The sequence below is a fragment of the Limanda limanda genome, chromosome 6 (genome assembly GCF_963576545.1).
Source record: "Limanda limanda chromosome 6, fLimLim1.1, whole genome shotgun sequence".
NCBI classification, from domain to species: Eukaryota; Metazoa; Chordata; class Actinopteri; order Pleuronectiformes; family Pleuronectidae; genus Limanda; species Limanda limanda.
Window position 1 is genome coordinate 24,931,805 of NC_083641.1, and position 21,728 is coordinate 24,953,532.

Here is a 21,728-nt window from a genome sequence, read left to right on the forward strand (position 1 = left end):
AATTGAATATTAAGGTGAAGCCTCAGCCTGCCAACGTGCACATCTGCCCTCACGCATGGGGTCATCCTCCTCTGACGCGCCAGATGTTTGTCATCTTAAAGGGACACACCCTCTCTCTCATCTCTCACCCAATGGAAACCCCGGCACGTTGGATCTGATGGGCCGGGCTTCTGCACGTCGCAGCCCGATTCGCTGTCACCTGCTCCGGACATTTAAAAAACAAACCGCACGGTCCTTGCACCGGGTCAGTTCTGTCTGTGCCATCCATTGTCCAAGAGGACCCCGCATCGGCAGCTCCGTGCTCGACTGGTTCTGTCTAGAGGGGGTGTGGAGGTGGGCGGTGGGGGGGACGCGATGGCAGAAAGCGAGGATCATGTTTCGATCCCCGAGTTCAGCTGCCTTCTCCAAATGGATCCGCAGCTCAAAGCCTACGAGAAGGACTTCCAGCGGAGGTAAAGCACTGGGAACACTGGGAACTCTGGGAAGCGGATTGTGCGTCATGGCTTGTGCGTCCCCGTGGGGGGGGGCGAGGGAGGAGGGGGACCGGCTTCCTGCGTGATGCACGTTTAAAAACACTTAATTTAACAGATTAAACAAGCGGGTTTGACATTAAAGGGGGGGGGGAGAGGTCGAGTCCCTTTCCCTTTCCCCCCCACACCTTCCCTCCCTCTTCTCACTCCCCTGTCTGTTCTCTCTCTCTCTCACCTCCCCCCCCCTCTCTCTCTCTCTCTCTCCAGCCTGTTTGTGATAATAACAAAGTATCTGGAATCTCAGTGAATGTAACAGAATGTATCGAGTCGTTGTTGCTCAACTTCTCCTGTTTGACAGTTGACAGAGGACGCACGCGTTTCCGGGTGTGCTGACGTGCGCGCTGCGTCGTGACGTCACGGCCCCTCGTCACGCTATCTGCTGGTCCTGCAGTGAGAGTCTGGTGCATCATCAGCAGCAGAGTTTCCCTTGTGCAGGACCTGGCTCCTCCGTGATTGGTTTTATATTTAAATGATTTTTCTTTCCTCCCCAGACGGGTTGCAATGGAAGCATCAGTTATTTAAAATTTTAAAAATTGTATTAAATGGAATGGTTGGTCAATTGCTTCTGGAACACTTATTTAATATCTTATTTGTTGAAATACGACGTGGCTAATGATTGGCTGCTTTTGTACCTGTCTGGCATTAAAGCCCCTTTTCCATTTGTTAAAAAGATTCACAGCCTGTTAACATCTGTCTCTAGTCTCTAATCAATCAATCAATCAAATTTTATTTGTATAGCCCATATTCACAAATCACAATTCGTCTCATAGGGCTTTAACATGGTGTGACATCCTCTGTCCTTAACCCTCAGCAAGAGTAAGGAAAAACTACAAAAAACCCTTTTAACAGGTAAAAATACATAGAAACCTCAGAGAGACACGTGAGGATCTGTCTCCCAGGTCGGACAGAAGTGCAATAGATGTCAAGTGTAGGAAAACCTTCATTGGGATTCAAGTTTTTAGCAGCATTGATGAGGGTAAACATTTTGAAGGATAACTTCAATACTATATCAAGCAGTCCTCCTGCATTATAGTCTATGGTCAGCAGCCAGCAAGATCATGATCCAGCATCAAGATGGGATCCACTATAGTCCACAGTCATGGTCCAATGGGATTCACTCCATGACTCTGCAGATAGACACAGGGTTGATTCTGCTCCAGTGATCGAAATGTGACACCTGGGTTGTGAATGCACTTATTTGGCGAAACAGTGCAGTTTTAAGTGAATTGGTGATTTCAAACATTATGCACGTTATGCATCTATATGTCTACATAAAGCGACTGAGGTCAGAATGTCTTAATTAGATTTTTGCTTATTCCGAGTATGACCTTATTTGGGTTAAGGCTTAGCCGAAAATGTTTACATAGCCAGGTTTATGAAAACTATTGGCTTGATTGTGTACACAAGAATATGATAAGAATATGATCACAAATTCTTTATTTACATGTTGTTGTGTGCCTTTCGAAGACCAGTTTGTTGTCCTGTGTGAGCTTTTTGAAGCTGTCAATTGATCAGAGTTGTGTTTTGAAAACCCAGATATGGACGCTTCCGACTGGACTAGCAGCTGATTGGTTTGCTTCTCTCATTGTGGCAGGCTTTGCAAAAAGGAAATGACCCCTCAGACATTAATTGACTTCATGCAGAACTCGTATGCTGCACGATTTTCTCCTTCAGCCTCCATTTGGCCACCGTACAAATTAATTATTAGGGTGGAAGTCTTAAGTAGCTGACACTGTATGTGTGGTAGTGGTGATTGTGCAGTGTGTGTGTGTGTGTGTGGGCTGGTGCATTTATTGTGGATTATTTCCAGCAGGAATTCCAATCACATTTTACTGCAGCTGCCAAAGCTGTGCTGGTTGATGGTGTCAAGCAACACATAGAAGATTCCAAGATTTTATTATCAGACTAGAATATGTTTGCATGCGGCATCTTCTTAATTGGGTCATGAGTTAATGACAGAAATGGACAAACCAAAGCAAAAGGTTTTGATTAATAATACTTCCAGCGCTGGTGGTTCACTGGAAGATGTTTTAACGCCAATCTATGACGCTTATATTGTTTTCAGTCAGAGACACATAGGTACAAGATAAACCAGAATCCATCTTCAGATTATAACTTTGTTTATAACCTTTGGATTTATCCTTTTCACTTTTTTGCAAAATGATTCTGCTTCATTTTTTATCTTTATATACAGACCATGAAAACTTGCCAAACATATTCATATACCAGGATTGCGTTTATGCAGGAGAGACAAAACATACAAAACCTTTTATTAGAATATTAATTAAATTGACGTATTATATTATACATAAATATAAATATTTGAAGGCAGTTGAAAAATTATAAATGGGTTCAAATCAGTGCAGTACCTGAAAATAACCATCATGTGTCCAAACCTTCTGTATAAGTCAACACTCAAATATGATTGTTTGCTACTTGTATCTATAAATAGCTTTTAAACACATAAAAACAGATTGTATTAGAATAAAGAGATTTTCTGCTCCACCGTGACTGAGGAGCATATCATATGTAATAATAACACAAGGCTGAAATCATCATCATTTATAAACTGATTCCGGGTGGAAGAACATCTGGCTCACAATGAGTCTCATTCCTCAGCTCCATTCCCGACCTCATGTCACATTAGCTCTACCTGTTGGATTTAAAGAAGTGTAATGTATTTTACTTACAGTGTGACAGTGGTAATCATCTCCTGCTCACATTGCTGCAGTGCTGCCTGCTCACTGTTGGCTTGTGCCCAAAATCAGGCCTTAAAACTCTGCTTAGGGGCCATATAGTTTTATCCATTTTCATTAGCGGGTATGATGCCGTCTCTAACGTGGCAGGTAAGGAGACCACCTGCCTTGTATTTGAAACATGCGTGCTGAGCTCTAGCCGGGCAGAGAGATGAGCGTGTCAGCTCCATCACAGACACAGCTTGGGATTGCCAGGCTTCACCGAGCTGCAGACGCGTCTCAAACGCCCGTCCCGCTGATGAAAGGTACAGGTAAATTATTTTTTAACATATAGGATCGCTGCTGTGTGAAGGTTAAATCTCGGCAAACCCCCGTTGTTCTCAGGCTCGGCGTCCAAACACCATATCGTGAACACAGGGTTTATAAATCGAGAACCTTCTCGGGCTGCGGTGTCACGCTGAGCCCCCCCCCCCACTGAGCCGCACAGTTCTACGAATTCAGCCGGCTTATCAGGAGACCTATGACCACCCAGAGTGACTCTTTAGATTTCACCGCCATGTCACGGCTCACCGCTGCCCACATCTCGGGCTTGTTGAACTTTGCTTGGTGTCAGATCCAGCCGGTGTGGACAGACGACACATTTTCCAAAGCTCCGGCTCTGATTTACTATTCCGTGGCTGCAGGCCGCTCTTATTTTATTCCTACCAGGATGTTTGTTTCAGATTGATTGTGAAAACAACCGTTGATGCCGCACGCGGGGTTACACCCCCAGTGAGCAGTGCTCTGTTGACACACTTCACTCCCCCCCCCCTTCCTGTTGCACAATTTAGCAGGAAGTGCTACGAGGAGTGTGAGGCTCGTGGCACCGAGTATCTCTTAAATTGGACCGAATGAAGGAAGGGAGCTTTGGGATTATGGCAAAGTTCTTATTTTTAATTTTTTTTTTGCATTTCAGTATGTCATCACAGCTCATTTCAAAGTGAAAAAGCGCAGTAAGCCTGAGTCTTGTGCTTGTGACGGTGATGCAATATATATTTTAGGCAAAAACTGATTATCGACTCTGAAGAGATAACTACCAGTGCGTGTGCTCTGACTGAAGATTAATGAGCTCAAAAACAGGAATTAAAGATAAGTAGTGAAAAGGCAGCGGGCGGTTCCATTGGAATTATTAGAGTGACTGGATTAAATGTCTGAAACTGCCTGTTGAATTATAATGAACAGGTTTTTTATACACCTTTTTTATTCTTAAGGCAGCAGTTGTTTTAGCTTGAGGGTCAACAAAGGGACGAAGTTCAAGCCGGGGGAGTTTCGCCTTCATCAATCAACCTCTCTGCAAATGTTCAGGTCTCACTCCAGCTTCATTGCTGCACTTAGTCAAAGACGGGAATTAAATGACAATAATTGAAAGTCACCTTGCTCCTGGGCTGCGTTGAAGCCCTGGAGGCGAACTGAGATCAGGACACTGAGACGTCTGAGTCAAGGGGACTTTAGGGCAATGTTCGAATATACGAAACAGATATATCACCCGATATATGTCTGAAAAGAATATGGCAAGGATTCCTAAAATGAAATATAACTGAGGTTTGATACTTTACATTTCAGCTGTAAACGTCTTATTTATAAATAACTATAGCTTAAAACAAAAATCTCAATATATAGAACTTGAATTAAGAAAATAAACATTATACTTTAACATTAAAATGTAATGCACATATCTGCAAACATAGAGGCTGATACATATCTGTGAAAGGCCCATATTGGTTTCATTGGTCAGGCTTTACTTTCTACACGTGGTGAACATTATGGTTTCATGATGTCTGTGCTTTTTACGTCCGTCCCATTCTTTTCAAGGCCATATCTCAAGAACTGTCATTAAATATGACACAAATACTCACTTGAACTCAAGCATGACCTGATCGGAGTTTTGTTCAAAGGTCAAGTTCACTGCGACCACAAGTCCGTCAAATTTTTGTGTGCTATATCAGAAACGACCTGGTGGAGGGAATTTAACTGCAACTGGCACAAATGTCCACTCAGACTCAAGGATGAAGTCAAATCAGTCTAATTGGATGAAATGATAAAGTGATGAAAGTTTTATATCCAGTAAATATCCATACCCAAGTCTGATGTCGACTTCCCTGTGACGTCACGGAGCAGAAGTGGAGAATGTGACCTTATTTCCTGCGACTCGACTGGCTGGCGGCGCTTCCACTTTCTACTTGTGTTTCTCCCGGCTGATGCAGGCTGTCCTGACACCTCTGTGCTTCAGCTGTCACCATCAGTCACACGCAACACAACAGACCTGAACGCTCGGGCTAAATTTAGACACCGCATTGTCTAACAGTGAGTCTATGAACAAGGTACAGAGCCGAGCTGAGCTGTGGGGAGAATTTTAAAACCGTGGACCACAATCAAGACTCAAACTCTAACTTTATTTCATTTTAGAGATATCATATGAAATAGTCTTATTTTCTAACTATGAGAATCATCACTTTTAAGTTACGATGGAGACCTGAACAGAATTAAAAGGGGAGTGTTTATTGGACATCACCTTTTTTCTGCCGGACAAATGAATGATTGTGGTGCTCTATGTCTTCTGGGTGTGTAAACAAGCAATTTATCAACTCCTGTGTTTATTTATTCAACTTACTTTTGGGAAATGCGTGTCGATTTGAGAGCAGTTGAATTCTTTGTCGTGTCAGGAACAATTGATTCTCACATCCCACGGAGGAACTCCACTTAAAAAAGTTTTTACAGCTCCTAAATGTACGCCTTTTAAAATTCGGACTTCGGTGACTTCTACTTTCAAGTTTTGAAATGATATCTGGGATCAGGTTGGGTTTGCACATGTTGGTTGGGCCTTCTTATAATAATAATATTAATAATAATAGTTATAATATTAATAACATCAGTATTTACAATAAAATGCAGCTCAGGGTGCTTTACAATAAAATCAAAGACCTGAAATAAGATATATCAATAAGTTAGCATTGAAACAGAACTAAAAGCATGAAGGTAAAGAAAAACAAATATAAAATAGATGCAATGTTTAATAAAGTGAATTAAAAGCAACAATCCTAGATATAAATCTTGTGTTGTTTCTTAACACCATCAACAGAAGTAGCTTGTCTGATGTGTGGTGGGAGTAAAGCTGCTGCCTTTCACTTTTTATAGTTCACTTTTGGTATATTTAGCGAGCAAATAGAAGACCTGAGGGAACGGCTTGGAACATACTCGCATAAACAATCAGAAGTGTGTGAGGGTGCTGCACCATAAGAGACTTTAAAACAAGTGAAATAATCTTAAAGTCAATCCTCAGTGATACGGGAAGCCAGTGTAAAGAGTTATGTGATCTCTTTGCCCTTTTCCTGTTGAAACCATGGCTGCAGAATTTTGTACAAGCCCTGATATAATCCTGACTAAAGTGCATCAATACTAATAACTAGAATGTACGTAACTTTAAATGGGGAAAACATTGGGCTCGGACAATTTTCTCTCTGACTAAGTCGGGGTTTGGACAGAAAATGTCGGCCCGAGCCGGACTCTATATTTTAATCACACTCCTCCTGATAACTTTGCACAACAACCTATAACAGTGAGATGAATTTTATTCCTGCTGCATTGTTGCAGCTCCAAAATGCATCTTTCTCGACCCTTTGTGTCCTAGTTTAACACAACTCCCCAACTCGGCTCCTCTAACATTGACTTGACTTTATTAAGAATTCAGGGCTGCTGCTGCTGGCGGAGGAGAAAAAAAAAGAGGTTTGCCATATGTTATGAAATGGTCACAGTCTGAGGCTCTGCTCCTTTCAGCTTGATGGGTGAGGGTTTGACGGCCACATGTTGCCCATGGATACCGTGTGTGGACTCCTGCTGGGTACTGTTGTAAAAAGTGGATGTGGCATCAGTGTGAGGATAAAAGAGAGAGAGAGAGAGAGAGAGAGAGAGAGGGAGACACAGTGGAGACAGACGTCTGACTATCAATAACAGGGAAATAAATGAAAGTTTTTTGATTTTGCTTCTTGCTTTCAACTGCGTTAATGACTTTCCGAAATGAACTGTGTCTTCACAGGCACAATTCATTTGTGATGTGCGGCTGATTTTTGCTTCCTCGAGTGCAAACAGACACAAGAGGTGAACGCTGCATCCATACGGGATTTTTTGGCTCTTGGTTTCCTCCCGCCCACCCGGAACTCATTTGTTAGAATCATAGGCATGACTCTCATGCTTATTAATACGCCGGCAGTGCAGCTCTGCCTTTTTAAATGAATCCTCCCTTTGTCCCTCATTCCTTTCAGCAGATCCTCGACGTGGCATCAAAGTGGCGAAAGGAGTCATGTGGCGGCATTTGTCGGGACTTTAAAGGTTTATGTTTGGCGAGCGCCGTCTGAATCCACCTCGCCCGACACAGGGAGCAGCTGCTGAGAAATGGCGCTGTTACTTCAGCCCATCATCACCAGCCCCAGGGCATTCACAGGCCAGTCTGAGCTTGGCTCCGGGGCTATAGGGGAGAGAGTGCACTTAACTCAGCTGGCTGAAAGAGGCTTTCTGTACCGGGGGGGGATCTGATACGGACACCAGCTGGCTGCAGGAACTTAAGTGAGATAAATGGCAAAGTAGTTAGTCCATCCTTCCCAGCCGCAGGTAACGGACAGAGGTTTATCTCTCCGGATATGCCTGTAGTCACACTTTCTTGAGGGAGCGAGGCAGGTCTGCATCCTGAGGTTCGGACCTCAGAGAGATAGCGTTAGCATGGGAACATTAAGATAGCGTTAGCATCGGAACATTAAGATAGCGTTAGCATGGGAACGTTGAGATAACGCACCGGCACGACGGCTTTGCCTGTGCTTCAATATTTTGAGAAAAGTGGTAAAAGTGTATTTTTCAAATTCAAAACACATACATACAATATGCATGTATTAAAACTTTTGTTACTCAGAATGTGAAGGCACAGAGAGTTTGAGTATAATTTGTTATATTCAAATTAATAACAACAATAATAATATATAATACTTATGATAACTATTGTATATAGCACTGTCAATAGGAAATTGGCAACACTAGACAAAATTAGAGCACAAACATAAGAATGAAAATGTTACAGCTAAGAAAAGAGTAAAAACAAAATGAAATGGAACATTCTAAAATAATTGAATTCGTCCGAAAGATACGGATAAGGATTTCAGAACGTTTTGTTAACATTTGTTGTAAAGAATATTGAAATCTATGACAAGAAGCGATGTTATCATTAAAGTGGTCGTTTACAATGTATAATATCGATGTTATCGTAGCTCACTGCCTATTTCCATTCATTCGTTTTCAACGAAATACTTTTTATTAATCATACTAGTTCCTACTTCCGCCTTAAAGGACAAATCCACTGTAAAAGGTTAATGAACGGTCTAAATTTAAAACCATTAATTGCACAAAAATAATTGGAAATAATTAAAGACTCAGTTAAATTGATTGTTTGCGTTTGAACGACGTTCCAGTGTGACCGGTGATTTTGAAAATTGCTTCCGCTGCTGTATCCTTAAGATTAGTTGTCAATAAGCAATAAGTGATAACACTGTAGAGAGAGAGGCAGAATAGAGAGGCGGCTTTTTCCGGTAATACTGGTAATTACTGATCAGTATCTTCTCCACCAGTAATTTCAATTTGATGAGTCGTTGTTTTGTGATATGTTGTGTGTATATAACTATAATTTCAACTCTATTATTCTTCCTTTTGAGGACAGAGGTCGCTAGTTGGGAATGAAATTGTGGTGTTAACATGTTTTTAAATGAAAACTGTTATACTGTATGAGTAGTGCACATTAAAAATTCATATATTATTCGATAATTTAACTAAGAATTAACAGTTAGCTTTAGGTTTGGCGTCAATTGAATCCTCAAATGCTTGATTCACTGTATCTGCACTTGAATGTAGAGAGAAAGCCGGAGAAATGCAAATGATGTTTTTGAGAGCGTTGTCAAAAGGCATTCTGGGAAATGGAGGAAAATACTGATTTGAAGTACACTCTTAACCCGAATAAGTTGACATTACTTGAAAAAGGTGAGGAAACCCGTTGCCTTAAACCGTTTAAGTTTTTACATAAGGTAAAAACTAAACAAGTTAAGTTGTATTAACATAAAAACCTTAGTTGATTTAGTCCACATATTTGAGTATACATTAGTAATCTGAACTCAAAATCATTAGTTAACATAAATTAATTCTACTAGAAAGTCTAAGTGAATTGAAATTATAATTTTAAGTTAAACAAACTAACTTGTTTAAGTAATAACAACTACAACATTATTTAACTGTACTTAAAATCATTTGTTAATGTAAGAGATGTCTTTAAGTTTAATGTAATCATATTTTGAGTTTGCAAAATGCATTGTTTAAACAAAATCAAATGAAAAGTAAGACATTAAACAATACATATAAATGCTCCAATGTATTTTATTCTTGAAAAAACATTTAAAATGTTATATAACAGTAATACTTTTAAGACAAGTATAAACAGACACAAAAAAAACTGCCTGTAACACTTTGTTTGGTGAAGGAACATAGACGTACTGTATAACAATATCTGCTAAATCCTTGTAAACATTATGACCCATACATCAGTGAATTTAAACTGGAAACAACAATTTAACACTGTTTAAGAGATTGTAAAAAATCAACTGAGTAGAAAATGCAGTCAAACATATGCCTCTATATCTTGCACCGTACAATACAAGTGGCTGAAAATTCCTTTCCCCTCTCTCTTTTTTTACTTATATCAGTTTTAACATAATACAAAGTAATAAACACTGATTCAGTGTTGACATTTTTGACTTTTGTCTACCTTTTAGAACAACCACAAATAAAACGTAATCGGCCTCTTCCACTGTTGCTAGTAGTACTGTTAGAAACTAAGGCAAATAAACCACTTATGACAATCACTCAAATAGCTTGAATAAACTAAATAAAAATTTGTTTGGAAAGGGATTATAACACACAGCATATAACAATATCTGATGTATGTATAAAAAACTGGACATATAAACTGGCTACAAGCCTCTAAAACTTAAACTGACTGGAGAAGGACAGATAAACCGTGTCAATTTTCAAATCTGGTGAACACAATATTCAGTCCTGAGCATACACCACAACACATATTGTACCATGGAACACACATGGCTGGAAATTCCTGTCTTTCATTAAACTTAGATAAATTCTTGCATAATACAAATAAACAAAAAACGTTTTGTTATGTGCTATTCCCGTGTAGCCAGACACCAAGCTTGTGGATTTGTCCATATGAGACCAAAACTTTATATACATGTATACATGTTATACATCGAGTGCTAACAAATTCATTTGTGTTCGTAAGAAAACTAGTCAGAAATATACCCACAGAATTATTTTTACAGATACAGTCATGTAGAAAGGGCAAAGCAAATTGTGGATTTGGAGTTTTTGTGGGTGCATGGCCTTTTTTAAACCATCTTGTATTAACTGACCTAAAACCACATTGACCTTCACTTAAGATCATTACATTTTTCAGTGTTTGCAACCTTGGTTTTAGCGCACTCTGGCCCAACGATAGAAGTACCTGTTGAATGAACTGGAATCTGTGCTTCATCGACTTGGGGTAGTTGAGGTTAAGTGCGTATGCAAGTCCCAATAGAAGACAAACAGCCCTCAGCAGGTCTTCAATGTTAACCATCACCACTTTTCCCTCAATGATTATCTTCAAAGATGCTGGATAGAGATGCAGCATCTTCTTGTTGACTGCTCAACAAGAAGGATCCTAATGTCGATGTGTTGGTAGGAATCATCATGAGTCCTTAAGGAGACAAACATAAGAGCACAAAGACATCTCTGTCATTAAATAAGCATTAGTAACGTTTAGCAATGTAGCCTAGTCATGGGATATTGCGAAACATGAGGGAGGGTTGAATTGGTCATGATTAAAGGAGTAAATTAACAAACACATCACAAAAAAAAAGCAGTTTTTTGGGCTCAAATACTTCACCCACCCCTACGGTATAGTGGTGAGTAGATAATGAGTCCCTTTAACAAATAATTGATAAAAGATCAACATGACACATTCACAATGTTATATACTCTTTGATAAAGAAAGAGGTTACTTACAAAGCAAGCTTTGAACAAGTCATTGGAGAAGGCCTCTGAGCATCATTGTACGAATATCTGTTGGATCTGTAGTCTTTTGGAGAGTAATATGACAACAAGAGTTAGATACTGTGGATGCAATGACAGGAAATTAATGGTTTGTATGGGAGTGCCCAAATAACCAAGCACAATTTGGATTGTACTGCACAATTAATAAAGTACAACTTTTTTGGAAAATTACATAAGGTGTGAAAACAATGCAAATACAGGATGGGTATGGACCAACCTTGGTCTCTTGTGATAGCTGAATCAACTGCTGCCCAATGATCCCTCTCTTACATCAAAATATTTCAACGAGACAAGGACTGTGCCGATCGATGCCCTCAAAGAATTCTTTTTTGAGGTTCTTGCCCACAATCCTACTGTACTTCATGTAGATCTGAAAAATACAAAGTTACATTAAAAAAATGTATCATTTAAAGTTTTTACAAGCTTTCAGACAAAAACAATGCAAGTGAAGTAACTTGTGACCACTTCTTCAGATGTAATTAAACAGAAAAACATAACATGCCTCCATACTGCTTGTGTGGAGTCATCTGAGTGTCACCAAGCCCACTCCCACTGTCACATTCAAATTCAACTCGAAACGGCGTAATTTACACCAAGTTTTTGCCCTAAATGTCCACTACCTGAAGAAGCTATGTTACTGCGCAGCCTAGGGTGAGAGCTTGTGTGGAGTGTGCTAGGGTGAACAGACTCCAGAGGAGGATATCAGAGGACATTTAGGCTAAAAACTTGGTGTAAATGATGCCATTTCGAGACGAATATGAATGTCAGGGCTTGGTGACACTCAGATGACACCACTGATGGAAGCAGAATGGAGGCATGTTATGTTTTTTCTGCCGTTTTATTACTTCTGAAGAAGTGGTCACAAGTTACTTCACTTGTATTGGTTTTGGTTGCTTTTTAGTATTTTGTAGACTCAAACACTTCACCCACCCCTCCATTCGACGTAGTGGTGAGAAGATAATGGGTGAACATACCTGGTCTTCTGTGAATAGAGCAGGCCAGCGTTCCATTATCGTGCTTATGTCAGGTTCAGAGTCGAAAGGTCAGTTGGGCAGTTTCACACATGTGTGCCTCCTGTGCATTTGGGTGAATCTTAGATAAGTATACCTTAAGAGCATTTATGGAATTCAATTAGCACAAACATTATTGGTGTAAGCAAGGGAATGCTACAGTTCTGGTGTAGCTCCCATGTTTTAACCTGTAATGTTTTAAAAGGTGACCCCTTTTCTCAGATATAAAATCACAGTACTTACAGTTCCACTGCATTTTCACAACAAAGAGAAAATTAAAAAACGTCAGCCTAACATCTTAGTTGCAGTAACATAAACGCATTTTGAATAAATATGGTTATGAACAGAAAATAGCTAGCGTTAGCCACAAGCACGTGCAATCATAATGCCCCTCACTAACACAAAGCCTTTAGGTCACTGTTCCCAGAGATATCCACAGATTGTTCAATTAAACACTCGCCATTCCACTTGGTGTAGGATTAATAAACGCTGCTTAATACAAAAGAAGAAAAAAAAAGGTTTTCAAATGAATGCTGAAGCTTTGTGGTCGGCAGCTATCTATGAGCCGACAGAAAATCACATTGACACAAGTTAACTTTAGCTTGTATGGTCACTGGACCGTTTTTCTTTTGTAGTAACATATCCAGGAAAGCTACTGAAAATTATATTTACCGTTCCACTTGGTTTAGGCTTTGACACCGTCGAATATCACTCGTGAAGCAGCAGCAGCCAGACTCCTCACACCGGGCCCTGCAGGCATGTCCCAACATGCCACCGAGCAGAAATTCAAATAGGCCCCTCCCCTTTCTTACAGAAAAGCAACATTCTAAGTCAGCTCTGCTTAACATCATTAGTAACGTTGTGTGTTTCAGGTGAATAGTGCAAACAACTCATTTGATTAAGTAATGACATACTGTTTTCACGAAACTAGACATTATAAGTTATGACCACTAAACAAGTTTAGTTCAAATAAAATCCGGGTTAAGAGTGTAGAAGCAGAGCGGACACACACACACACACACACACACACTTACATTGATTAACCTTTACCTAACCTAACTGTAACATAAACTTAACCTAGACCTAACCTTAAACTAACCTTATCTTAATCTTCCCCTTAAAATATATTGATTTACATAATGTTGACCTGTATAAACAGAGTCCCCACAACATGAGTAATACCTGGACACACTCACACAAAGATACACACACACACACACGCACAAATGTATCACTTCAAACAGTGCAAAGTAATTGAAACATATTCATCCTCACTGAGAAATGATATGTAACACCTCAGTTATCCAGTCTGTTCATTCAGGTGTCTGTGTGTGTGTGTGTGTGTGTGTGTGTGTGTGTGTGTGTGTGTGTGTGTGTGTGTGTGTGTGTGTGTGTGTGTGTGTGTGTGTGTGTGTGTGTGTGTGTGTGTTTCCTGTGGTTTGAAGGTATGAGCTGCTCCAGAAGAAGCTGTTCCAGCTGGAGGAGGCGGAGGGAGGCTTTGACCAGTTCACTCGCAGCTACAAGACCTTCGGTGTGCAGCGGCAGCCGGACAACAGCCTGTCCTTCACCGAGTGGGCTCCGGCTGCAGAGGCCCTCTTCCTCACCGGCGAATTCAGTAAGTAGCCGAAGAGAAGTGTCGGCTCCCGAACAATACAGCACCAGTGTGATACCCAGGTTGTTTCCCTCAAAGTGAGTTTGAGTGCTGCTCCTCATTTATTTGTATCCACACTTGCTTGTTGTGTGGATAAAGGTGTTGATGTGAACGTGAACAACCGGAAATTAGAAGTTGGAGCTTTGACATAATTGCCACGTCTGTTTACTTGTTTTTCATTATGATTACGCAAAAACTGAACTCCATGACATTTTGTGGAGGGGTGGGGCAGGATCCAATGAATAATCCATGACATTTCCAAGCACATAAACCCGGAAATCCAGGATTCTTTTTTCATTATCTTTAACATGGCCAGATAGGACGTTGGCTCAGGCGGAAGTTTGCACCCTGAGCCCCTCAAGGTCAAGCTTTAGGAGTTTTAAATGTCTTTATCACGCAGCAGATATCTTATGTTTTAAAGAAACATGCAGAAGACTGAAGATGAAGAAGAAGTTATCAAAGTAGTAGTACAACTCAGTAGAGCTGATTCCTCCACCAACTCCCAACAGTCCCCTTATGAAACCACTTTTAAATTCACCAGATCTGGATTTTTATGGGGAGCTGCACCAAAATTGCAAACATTCATGGTAGTTTTTATTTTTTATCAAGATTTACACCAAAATTGAAAGGCTTCCTCCACAAAATGTCATGGAAATCTGCTCAGTAGTTTTAGCGTTTTTCTGCAAAACCAAAAAAAACCACAGACTTAAACTTAACATCCCAGTTTGGGGATGAAAAAGTAAATGGACACCTTAGTATAAAGTTAAATCCTCTGTCGAAACGGAGAGAAAAAAAGAAGTTTCAGTGCAAATACAAAGGTTGCGTATCTCCATGGTGAACTTAATAAGACATTTGACATTCCTACACTCTTGAACACAAAAGGACCGACTCTTAAGAAGAGGCACAGCGGATCGTGGTACGAGGGCATCGACCCTTTTGATCCAATCAACCTGGGAGTAGGAAGTGTAGAATATATTGATTACACGGGATAAACTTGCATACTTAAGGGGGGTTCTTTTGAATGTGGGAGAGTTGGTTAATATTTTAGTAGCTGGTTATTTCATCATCGCCTGCGAAGTTGGGGAGAGAGTGCAACCTCTGTATTTGCACTGAAATCTCTATCCCCCCCGGTGCCAACTTTGAAAGTGATTTCAGGTTAATAGTCTTCTGAGTGTTATTTTCGGTTTAATGCTTTGGAAAGTGCGGCAAAATTATTTATTTTTATCATCATTAACAAGATTAAATGAGACTTGCTTTCATCCATCACATAGATACACAAGGTAAAACAATTCATTCTCTTTGTTCTCTTCCGCCCTTTTCTCTTTATCAAATTTGTTAATGCACTGAGATCTATTACAGACGCCAGGAGCCGTGTATTACTCTTATTGGACAAATTCAAAAATATAGTGATAGGAAAAAAGAAAATAACAAGGTGAGTGATTATGGACCGGTAACTCAAATACCATTTGTCATGCCGACCACGGCAGGAACACTACTCACCTCTGCCACCGCTATTCAGAGCCGACACCCCGCAGATAATGATAAAGGAAAAGCAAATGCTAAAAGCAATATCCCTGGATTGATACTGCTGCGAAACCCGAGATTTCTCGTTTTGTTTATTGTCCCTAAAAAAATATATTTTCTGCTTGTTTTGTTGCCGCTGTTCCGTCTTTCCATATCATGCCTGTGCCTTTTTTTTAAATTCACTTCCCGGGACCTTGGGGCAGCCGCTCAATTCCAACATTCTATTCCCCCAGAGATTATATTCTGACACCGCTCCGTCATATTATTTGATTTCAATATCAGAGTCAATGTGGAAACAGCCCAGACGGCCGTATTCATGAATATGATGCAGGTTGGGTGCACCTTTTTAATTCCATTTTTTTCCAGAGGAGTTTAAGCGAAGGAAGAGAAATAAATTGTGGAATAAAATAGGAATTGTGAAACGTGCCGGGTCACTTCTGGAGCATCATCCGTGATTCATTTCCTACCCCGTCGTTGTTTTCTTTTGTTCATGAATAACAAGCAGATATGGATTAGTGAGTATAAACAAAGCCCTAAATTGACATGCCACGGTGGTCACTTTATAATAAATGTTCTGAGTCGTAATATATTCCTGCCAGTCAACGGCAGCTGGTAATGTGCCATCAGCAGGTTATGAACGTAACGCCTCTCCGTTGTTCACTGGCAGATATAATTCAATGAGCAGTGAAGTGGTATTTTATCAGTTTTGCTTTTTTGAGATCACTGAGCCTGCTGCTTTATTCTCGCTTGCCTGCAAAAGTCACAGGAAGCGGGAGAAGCGGTGCAGAGTACGAAAAAAAACAACAAGGACGAATTATGTAAGAGAATTTAGAGGAGACGAGCACAGAGGAAGAAATTGTGTGAAGAGCGAGTGGAGAAGTCAGGGAAATAAAGAGGCTCGGCGACCACATGGGGATATTGAAATAGAGCAAAAGCCACCGTGGGCGAGTCTCATCTGCAAACTGTTGTTAGCACGTAGAGAAATGGTGATATGTCACTGGAGTAACAGTTTTCTTGGCACTCAAACATAATTAAAGCCCTGGTGGATGAATTTAATTATTTCTGGCAATTAAGAGGTGTTGAACCTATAGAACATTAATCTATTATCTATACCTATAAACATGTCAACTCTGCATATACAGGTTTTAGGTCAAAAAAATATTTACGTCTCATTTGTCTACAAATTCATTGTAAGTTCAGCCTATTGGTTGTTTTGAAGCGAAGATTTCTTATCTTTATGTTTTTTATCTATTCATTCTCTTTACCGCTTATTCTTTGAGGGTCATGGGGAAGCTGGAGCCAATCCCAGTGGATATTGGTGAGATAAGAGACGCAGGGTGCATCCTAGACTGGTTACCAGCAAATTGCAGAGCCTAAAAAAAAAACATGAATAAAAATAACATATGATATCTAAAATGATGCATAGTTAGGTCTGTAGTCACTTCCTAAAAAAAGATGAGACTTTATTGATCCTAAAGGAAATGAATGTGCCATCTTGCTCCAGATTAAAGAAACACAATATATATTAGGGAGGAGAGAATGAAATACAACAATTTAAAATATAAAGTGTAAATGCAAACGTATGAAGAAATGAAAATGGAACAAAGTAGAATAATTAAGTTATGTGAGAGTGGGATTTATGTACTGATTTAGATTTTGTCATATGATCGTCCTCCTTTCTTTGATCAGGGCGCAGGGAACCAGAACCGTTCAGATCCGAGTTCTAACCCATTTCATTTGATGTGTTTTTTCAATCCTCTTCAGATGACTGGGACAAATTCTCCCATTCCTACACCAAGAAGGAATTTGGAAAGTGGGAACTGATTCTGCCGCCAAAACCGGACAAGTCTCCAGCTGTGGATCACAACACCAGACTCAAGGTAGAGAGCTGGACGTCTCCATGCCTATTTCCACTCCGGCAGTCGCTGGCGTGTTGCCGGGGCGCCGGCACGGGGAACGTGTCACCGTAATGTGCGAGGGAGATTGCCTGTCATGTGTGGTGTCTCATGAACCAAGCGAAAACCTGGCGTGTCGCCGTCAACAACATGTCATCCTCGCGGCGCACAGAAGGGAGATTACTGTTTGTACACAGCCTGCACAGCGGAGGCCAGATCCACCTGAGGAGCCCGACTGATCCCTTTTTGTTTCCACTCCCATCGGTGGCAGGTGTCCCTCAGGGCTGGTGCGGCCCACAGTGGGCGGAGATGATTTGTTTTTTTTAGCTCTTGTAAATAATTCATCAGGGATAAAATGCAAAAGACAGATTTTGCATTGTCTTCCAAGCAAACAGCGCGGAGGAGAAATAATCCTGACATGAGACGCCAGGCGAGGAACGGCCTCCCTCCTTCCGTCCGGGTCATCGCTGGCACGCTCACCCGCCCTAGACAGGCTGCCCAGCTCCCATTGTCAGCGGAGGTCAGTCTGAGGACGATAAGAAGCAGATGGAAACGCTGGCACCTGGCCTCTCCTTGTGCAACCACCCCCCTGCTGCCTGTGATTGGCCGTCTTGCCGTGAGCCCCCCCCTTTTAGAATTCGTTCCACAGCACTCCCTGGTGGAAGCACAAGCTCGGACACAATCGCTCCCATGTAGAGCAGCTTGTCCGTCCAGCCCCCCTTTTGTTCCCGAGCCCAGTTTGTCCCCTTACACAATCAATGTGCTCTTGTAGGTACAGTGTTCACCGCAAGATCTCACGGCTGCAAGTGTGCACGACTTTGAAGGTGGCGAGCGTTATCGAAGTGATCGACTGCCCACGTTTTACCGTCCCCACGACTAACTTCTTGCAAATTGCTTGGCTCCGAGTTGTTTGTCCCTCGGCCGCTCCAGCAAGTCAGATTTCTTTCTTTAATGCACCTGATGATGGCCAATTTGTCTGAAGGACCTCGGCTCTGTCAGGCTTTATGCCAGTCCATTTATCCAACTATCTTTTTCCTAATCCTATAAACTGTGAAGCATGTCATAAGGGGGGGGCCAGGCAGCTAACCCCCAGGTGGCCCGGGCATAATGAAAAAACCCCACAGGGGGGTCTGGCCAAAGGCTCGCAGGCAGGTGGCATTGGAACAGTCATTACTTCACAACAGCGGCCAGAATTAGCTGAGTTCTAATGCCGGTTTCTGCAGGCAGACCAAACAGGGCGAACACATACTGGGGATAACTCGACCGGATCGATTCCTCGGTGGGTTTCTCAAACTCTCACGCTGGCCTTCTCCTTTCTTATTTAACCGATGGAGGCAAAGCGACGTGGCGCGTACGATTTTTCAAACTTTGCTTATTTGACCCCCTTCCAGTGCAGACATAATAGATGAGAGGACCAAAAAAACGGATAATGATTTAGATTTCCTGTTTCTCTAAATTGCTCTCTGGCTCAAATCCCCTCTCGAGCAGGGGCCAGTAAGTGGCTGCATTAAACCCAATGATAAAGCTGCCCCCTTAGCAAAATAAGAAAAACGAAACATAATTACCATTGAATCCAGATTCGCCCACAACAGGTTTTCGAGTCAATACTGCAGCGTTTTGTCCTCTTCACCATATTATGTCTTCAGTGCCCCCCCGAGATCCCTCCTGTGTAAAAGTTTTACAGCCGCTGCATTGGAGAGGAAGGAGCTGCCTGTTTTTTGTAGTTTTTTTTTTTTTTTTTTTATGTCGACACATTGAAAAATGTTTATCGCTCGAACAATCTGCACCATCTCTCCTGTATAATGGATTGGGAGCAACAGCACGGTTTCTCTGTAAGCATTTCATGGCTGGAGGACGTAAACAAATGTTGAAATGGCAAACATGGAGGGAGAGGCGTCACAGAGAACCTTGAAACCTGTTCGCTGTGTTGCTCAGAGCTTTTAAAAGCCAGATGAGTGTTATCTCTGTCAAACGTTTCCACCCGTTCCTTTTCAATAATGTTTTCATCTTTGCAGCATTTTCTTTATTTTAATTCAATTTGCATCCTGGCCTTCTCAAGACGGAGGGATTTCTGAATGTTTTAACCTTATTTTTGCAACCTGTATCCTTTGTCCTCTTCCTCTCAGCCTGTGTAAAGTACCTTAAGTGTCTTTTGAATGACTGTCACTCTCTAAGTGCCCTTCCTATAACATACAACTCATTTGTCTTATTTTCCCAGGTGGTAGTTCACACTAAGGACGGCGAGCGGCTGTACCGGATCTCACCATGGGCAAAATATGTGAACAGGGAGGAGAAATCCATCATCTACGACTGGGTTCACTGGGACCCCCCGAACCCTTACATTGTACGTGGTTTTCACTTTTTCGATATTTATTCGATCTATTAATTCTTTGAGATTTATTTGTCTGTTTTTATATTGAAATGGGTTAAAAAATGTCTGGGTTAAATCGGATTTGAAAAACACCACTGCAGCACAGTGAGTCATAGAGAGATTGGTTTATTTCTTTTTGCGTTTTCCGAGCTGTCAATATCACAGGAAAACCTTGTTTAGTTTAAACGGAGGGGATCTGTGTCTTGTTGCATCAGTTCGGGGGTTTTCAGGAAAGATTAAATTGAAGTTTGAAATGAGATGGGATGAAATGAGGTCCTTTTGGAAACATCAGGATGTTATTTCAGTGAAAACAATTAGGATTTACTGTAAAAATCACAAGATGAGATGTCAAAAATACACATTAGTATGTTAATAAGTAAACATGCAAGACTTTTTAAAAAAAGTGTCCCTCGTTCTCGTCACAGTTTTGATTTCTTGCAGAGGGAAACATGTTTGAAATCATCTTCACGTCCTCAAGTCTGAACCGAGTTGTGGCCGCTCTTCAAGTGTCTTCTTGATGCCGCTGATTCGAGAGGATCTATTCCACATCCTCGGCACAAGTGTGCACGAGCAAAACAATGAGAAGCTGTTTAAGACCCCCTCGCTTTTCTTTATGGCTTGTTATTCGGCACCGTTTTAATTAGAGGAGCTCTCGTATATTCGCTTTATTTTCAAGTGGCAATCGTGTAGTGAAGATAGTGGGCTCCCGACGCCTGGTGGGGCAGCCATTAGGAAATTTATATAACAAAACCCCTCTCCCGTTGTGTAACTCAGACAGAGTGAATCACGGACGTTTCAATATTTAACGTGCAGAACGACCGTGCTGTGGTGAGATATTGGTGCAGAGACCTGATGGTTCAGAATAACTCTGTGTGCTGTAATGTTTAGCATCTTTTAGGAAGAAAAATCAACTTACTGATTGTTTCTGTTCACCAGCAAATCCACCCTCGGCCCAAGAAGCCAGCGAGCCTGAGGACGTACGAGGCCCACGTGGGCATCGCTTCCCCGGAGGCAAAGATCGCCTCGTACACCAACTTCACCACCAACGTGCTGCCGCGGATAAAAGACCTGGGTGAGACGTCAGACCTCATTACCGCCCGCCTGGCTCTTATTTTGTTGGGCTTCTCCGGTCTGTCGAGTAAAAGCAGCAATCATCCCGCCGCGATTCTCTCCATCTCTTCTCTGTCAGAGGGAAAGTATCCGGGTGGTGTCTGTATATGCCTCAAATCGGATTATTTGGAAAAACAATAGTTAAGGGGGGGTCTGAGAGATGCTTTTTTTTTTTTTACTGTCAGTGTCCTGTTCCATCTCTGTCAACACTGGGCTGTAACTGAGCACTCATGCCGAGCAGATTTCAGTGGCACCAGCAGCCTTGTCAGCGGCGGACCTGTCACCCTCCCTCTGCACAAAGGCACATCAGCAAGTCAACATCATGTTTACTGGCAGGACCTGAGGGGCTCACTGACCTGAGGGGCTCACTGACCTGAGGGGCTCACTGACCACTGGACAGTGTTTTGTAGAGAGGGCTCCACAGCACAGTTCACACCACTCTGCAGTCATGGCTCCAAAACAGACGACTTGTTTCCATTTGCATGATCTGGACTCAGGCTGCCAGTAGTGGAGAGAAGCCGACTCCCTGCAACTAGTGTTGTTCAGTGAAATATCACACAAACTTGTACTCGGGGTTAGATGATATAAGCATCTCTTATATTTTAAGATGCATGCATGTATGTGTATATATAGTATATATATGAATGATGTGGCTGCGGGCTGTTTTACTGGCGGTTGCAGCTCTTCTCAGTTTAATTATACAGTTTTCAGATAATTAACTTTTTGAATATTTATACAAGTCAACTTTGATAAAAGAATTCATTATATG

The 21,728-nt window shown here is 41.5% G+C and overlaps 1 protein-coding gene and 1 long non-coding RNA gene across 2 annotated transcripts in view; one reads left to right on the forward strand and one right to left on the reverse strand.

Moving 5' to 3' along the window:
• The first annotated feature begins 255 nt into the window (after positions 1-255).
• gbe1b (glucan (1,4-alpha-), branching enzyme 1b) overlaps positions 256-21,728 on the forward strand; it is an 85,026-nt gene continuing 63,553 nt past the window's right edge. Inside the window, exons 1-5 of the mRNA XM_061072437.1 lie at positions 256-452; positions 13,854-14,023; positions 17,348-17,463; positions 19,697-19,822; positions 20,786-20,921. Coding sequence (XP_060928420.1) covers positions 355-452; positions 13,854-14,023; positions 17,348-17,463; positions 19,697-19,822; positions 20,786-20,921 — 646 coding nt within the window. The 5' untranslated portion in view covers positions 256-354. The remainder of the gene's footprint in view (positions 453-13,853; positions 14,024-17,347; positions 17,464-19,696; positions 19,823-20,785; positions 20,922-21,728) is intronic.
• LOC133003380 (uncharacterized) lies at positions 9,653-13,337 on the reverse strand. Its single transcript, XR_009678278.1, has 5 exons — positions 13,081-13,337; positions 12,373-12,472; positions 11,616-11,768; positions 11,351-11,423; positions 9,653-11,042 (listed from the first exon to the last, which is right to left on the reverse strand). It is a non-coding gene; the product is annotated as an uncharacterized LOC133003380 (long non-coding RNA).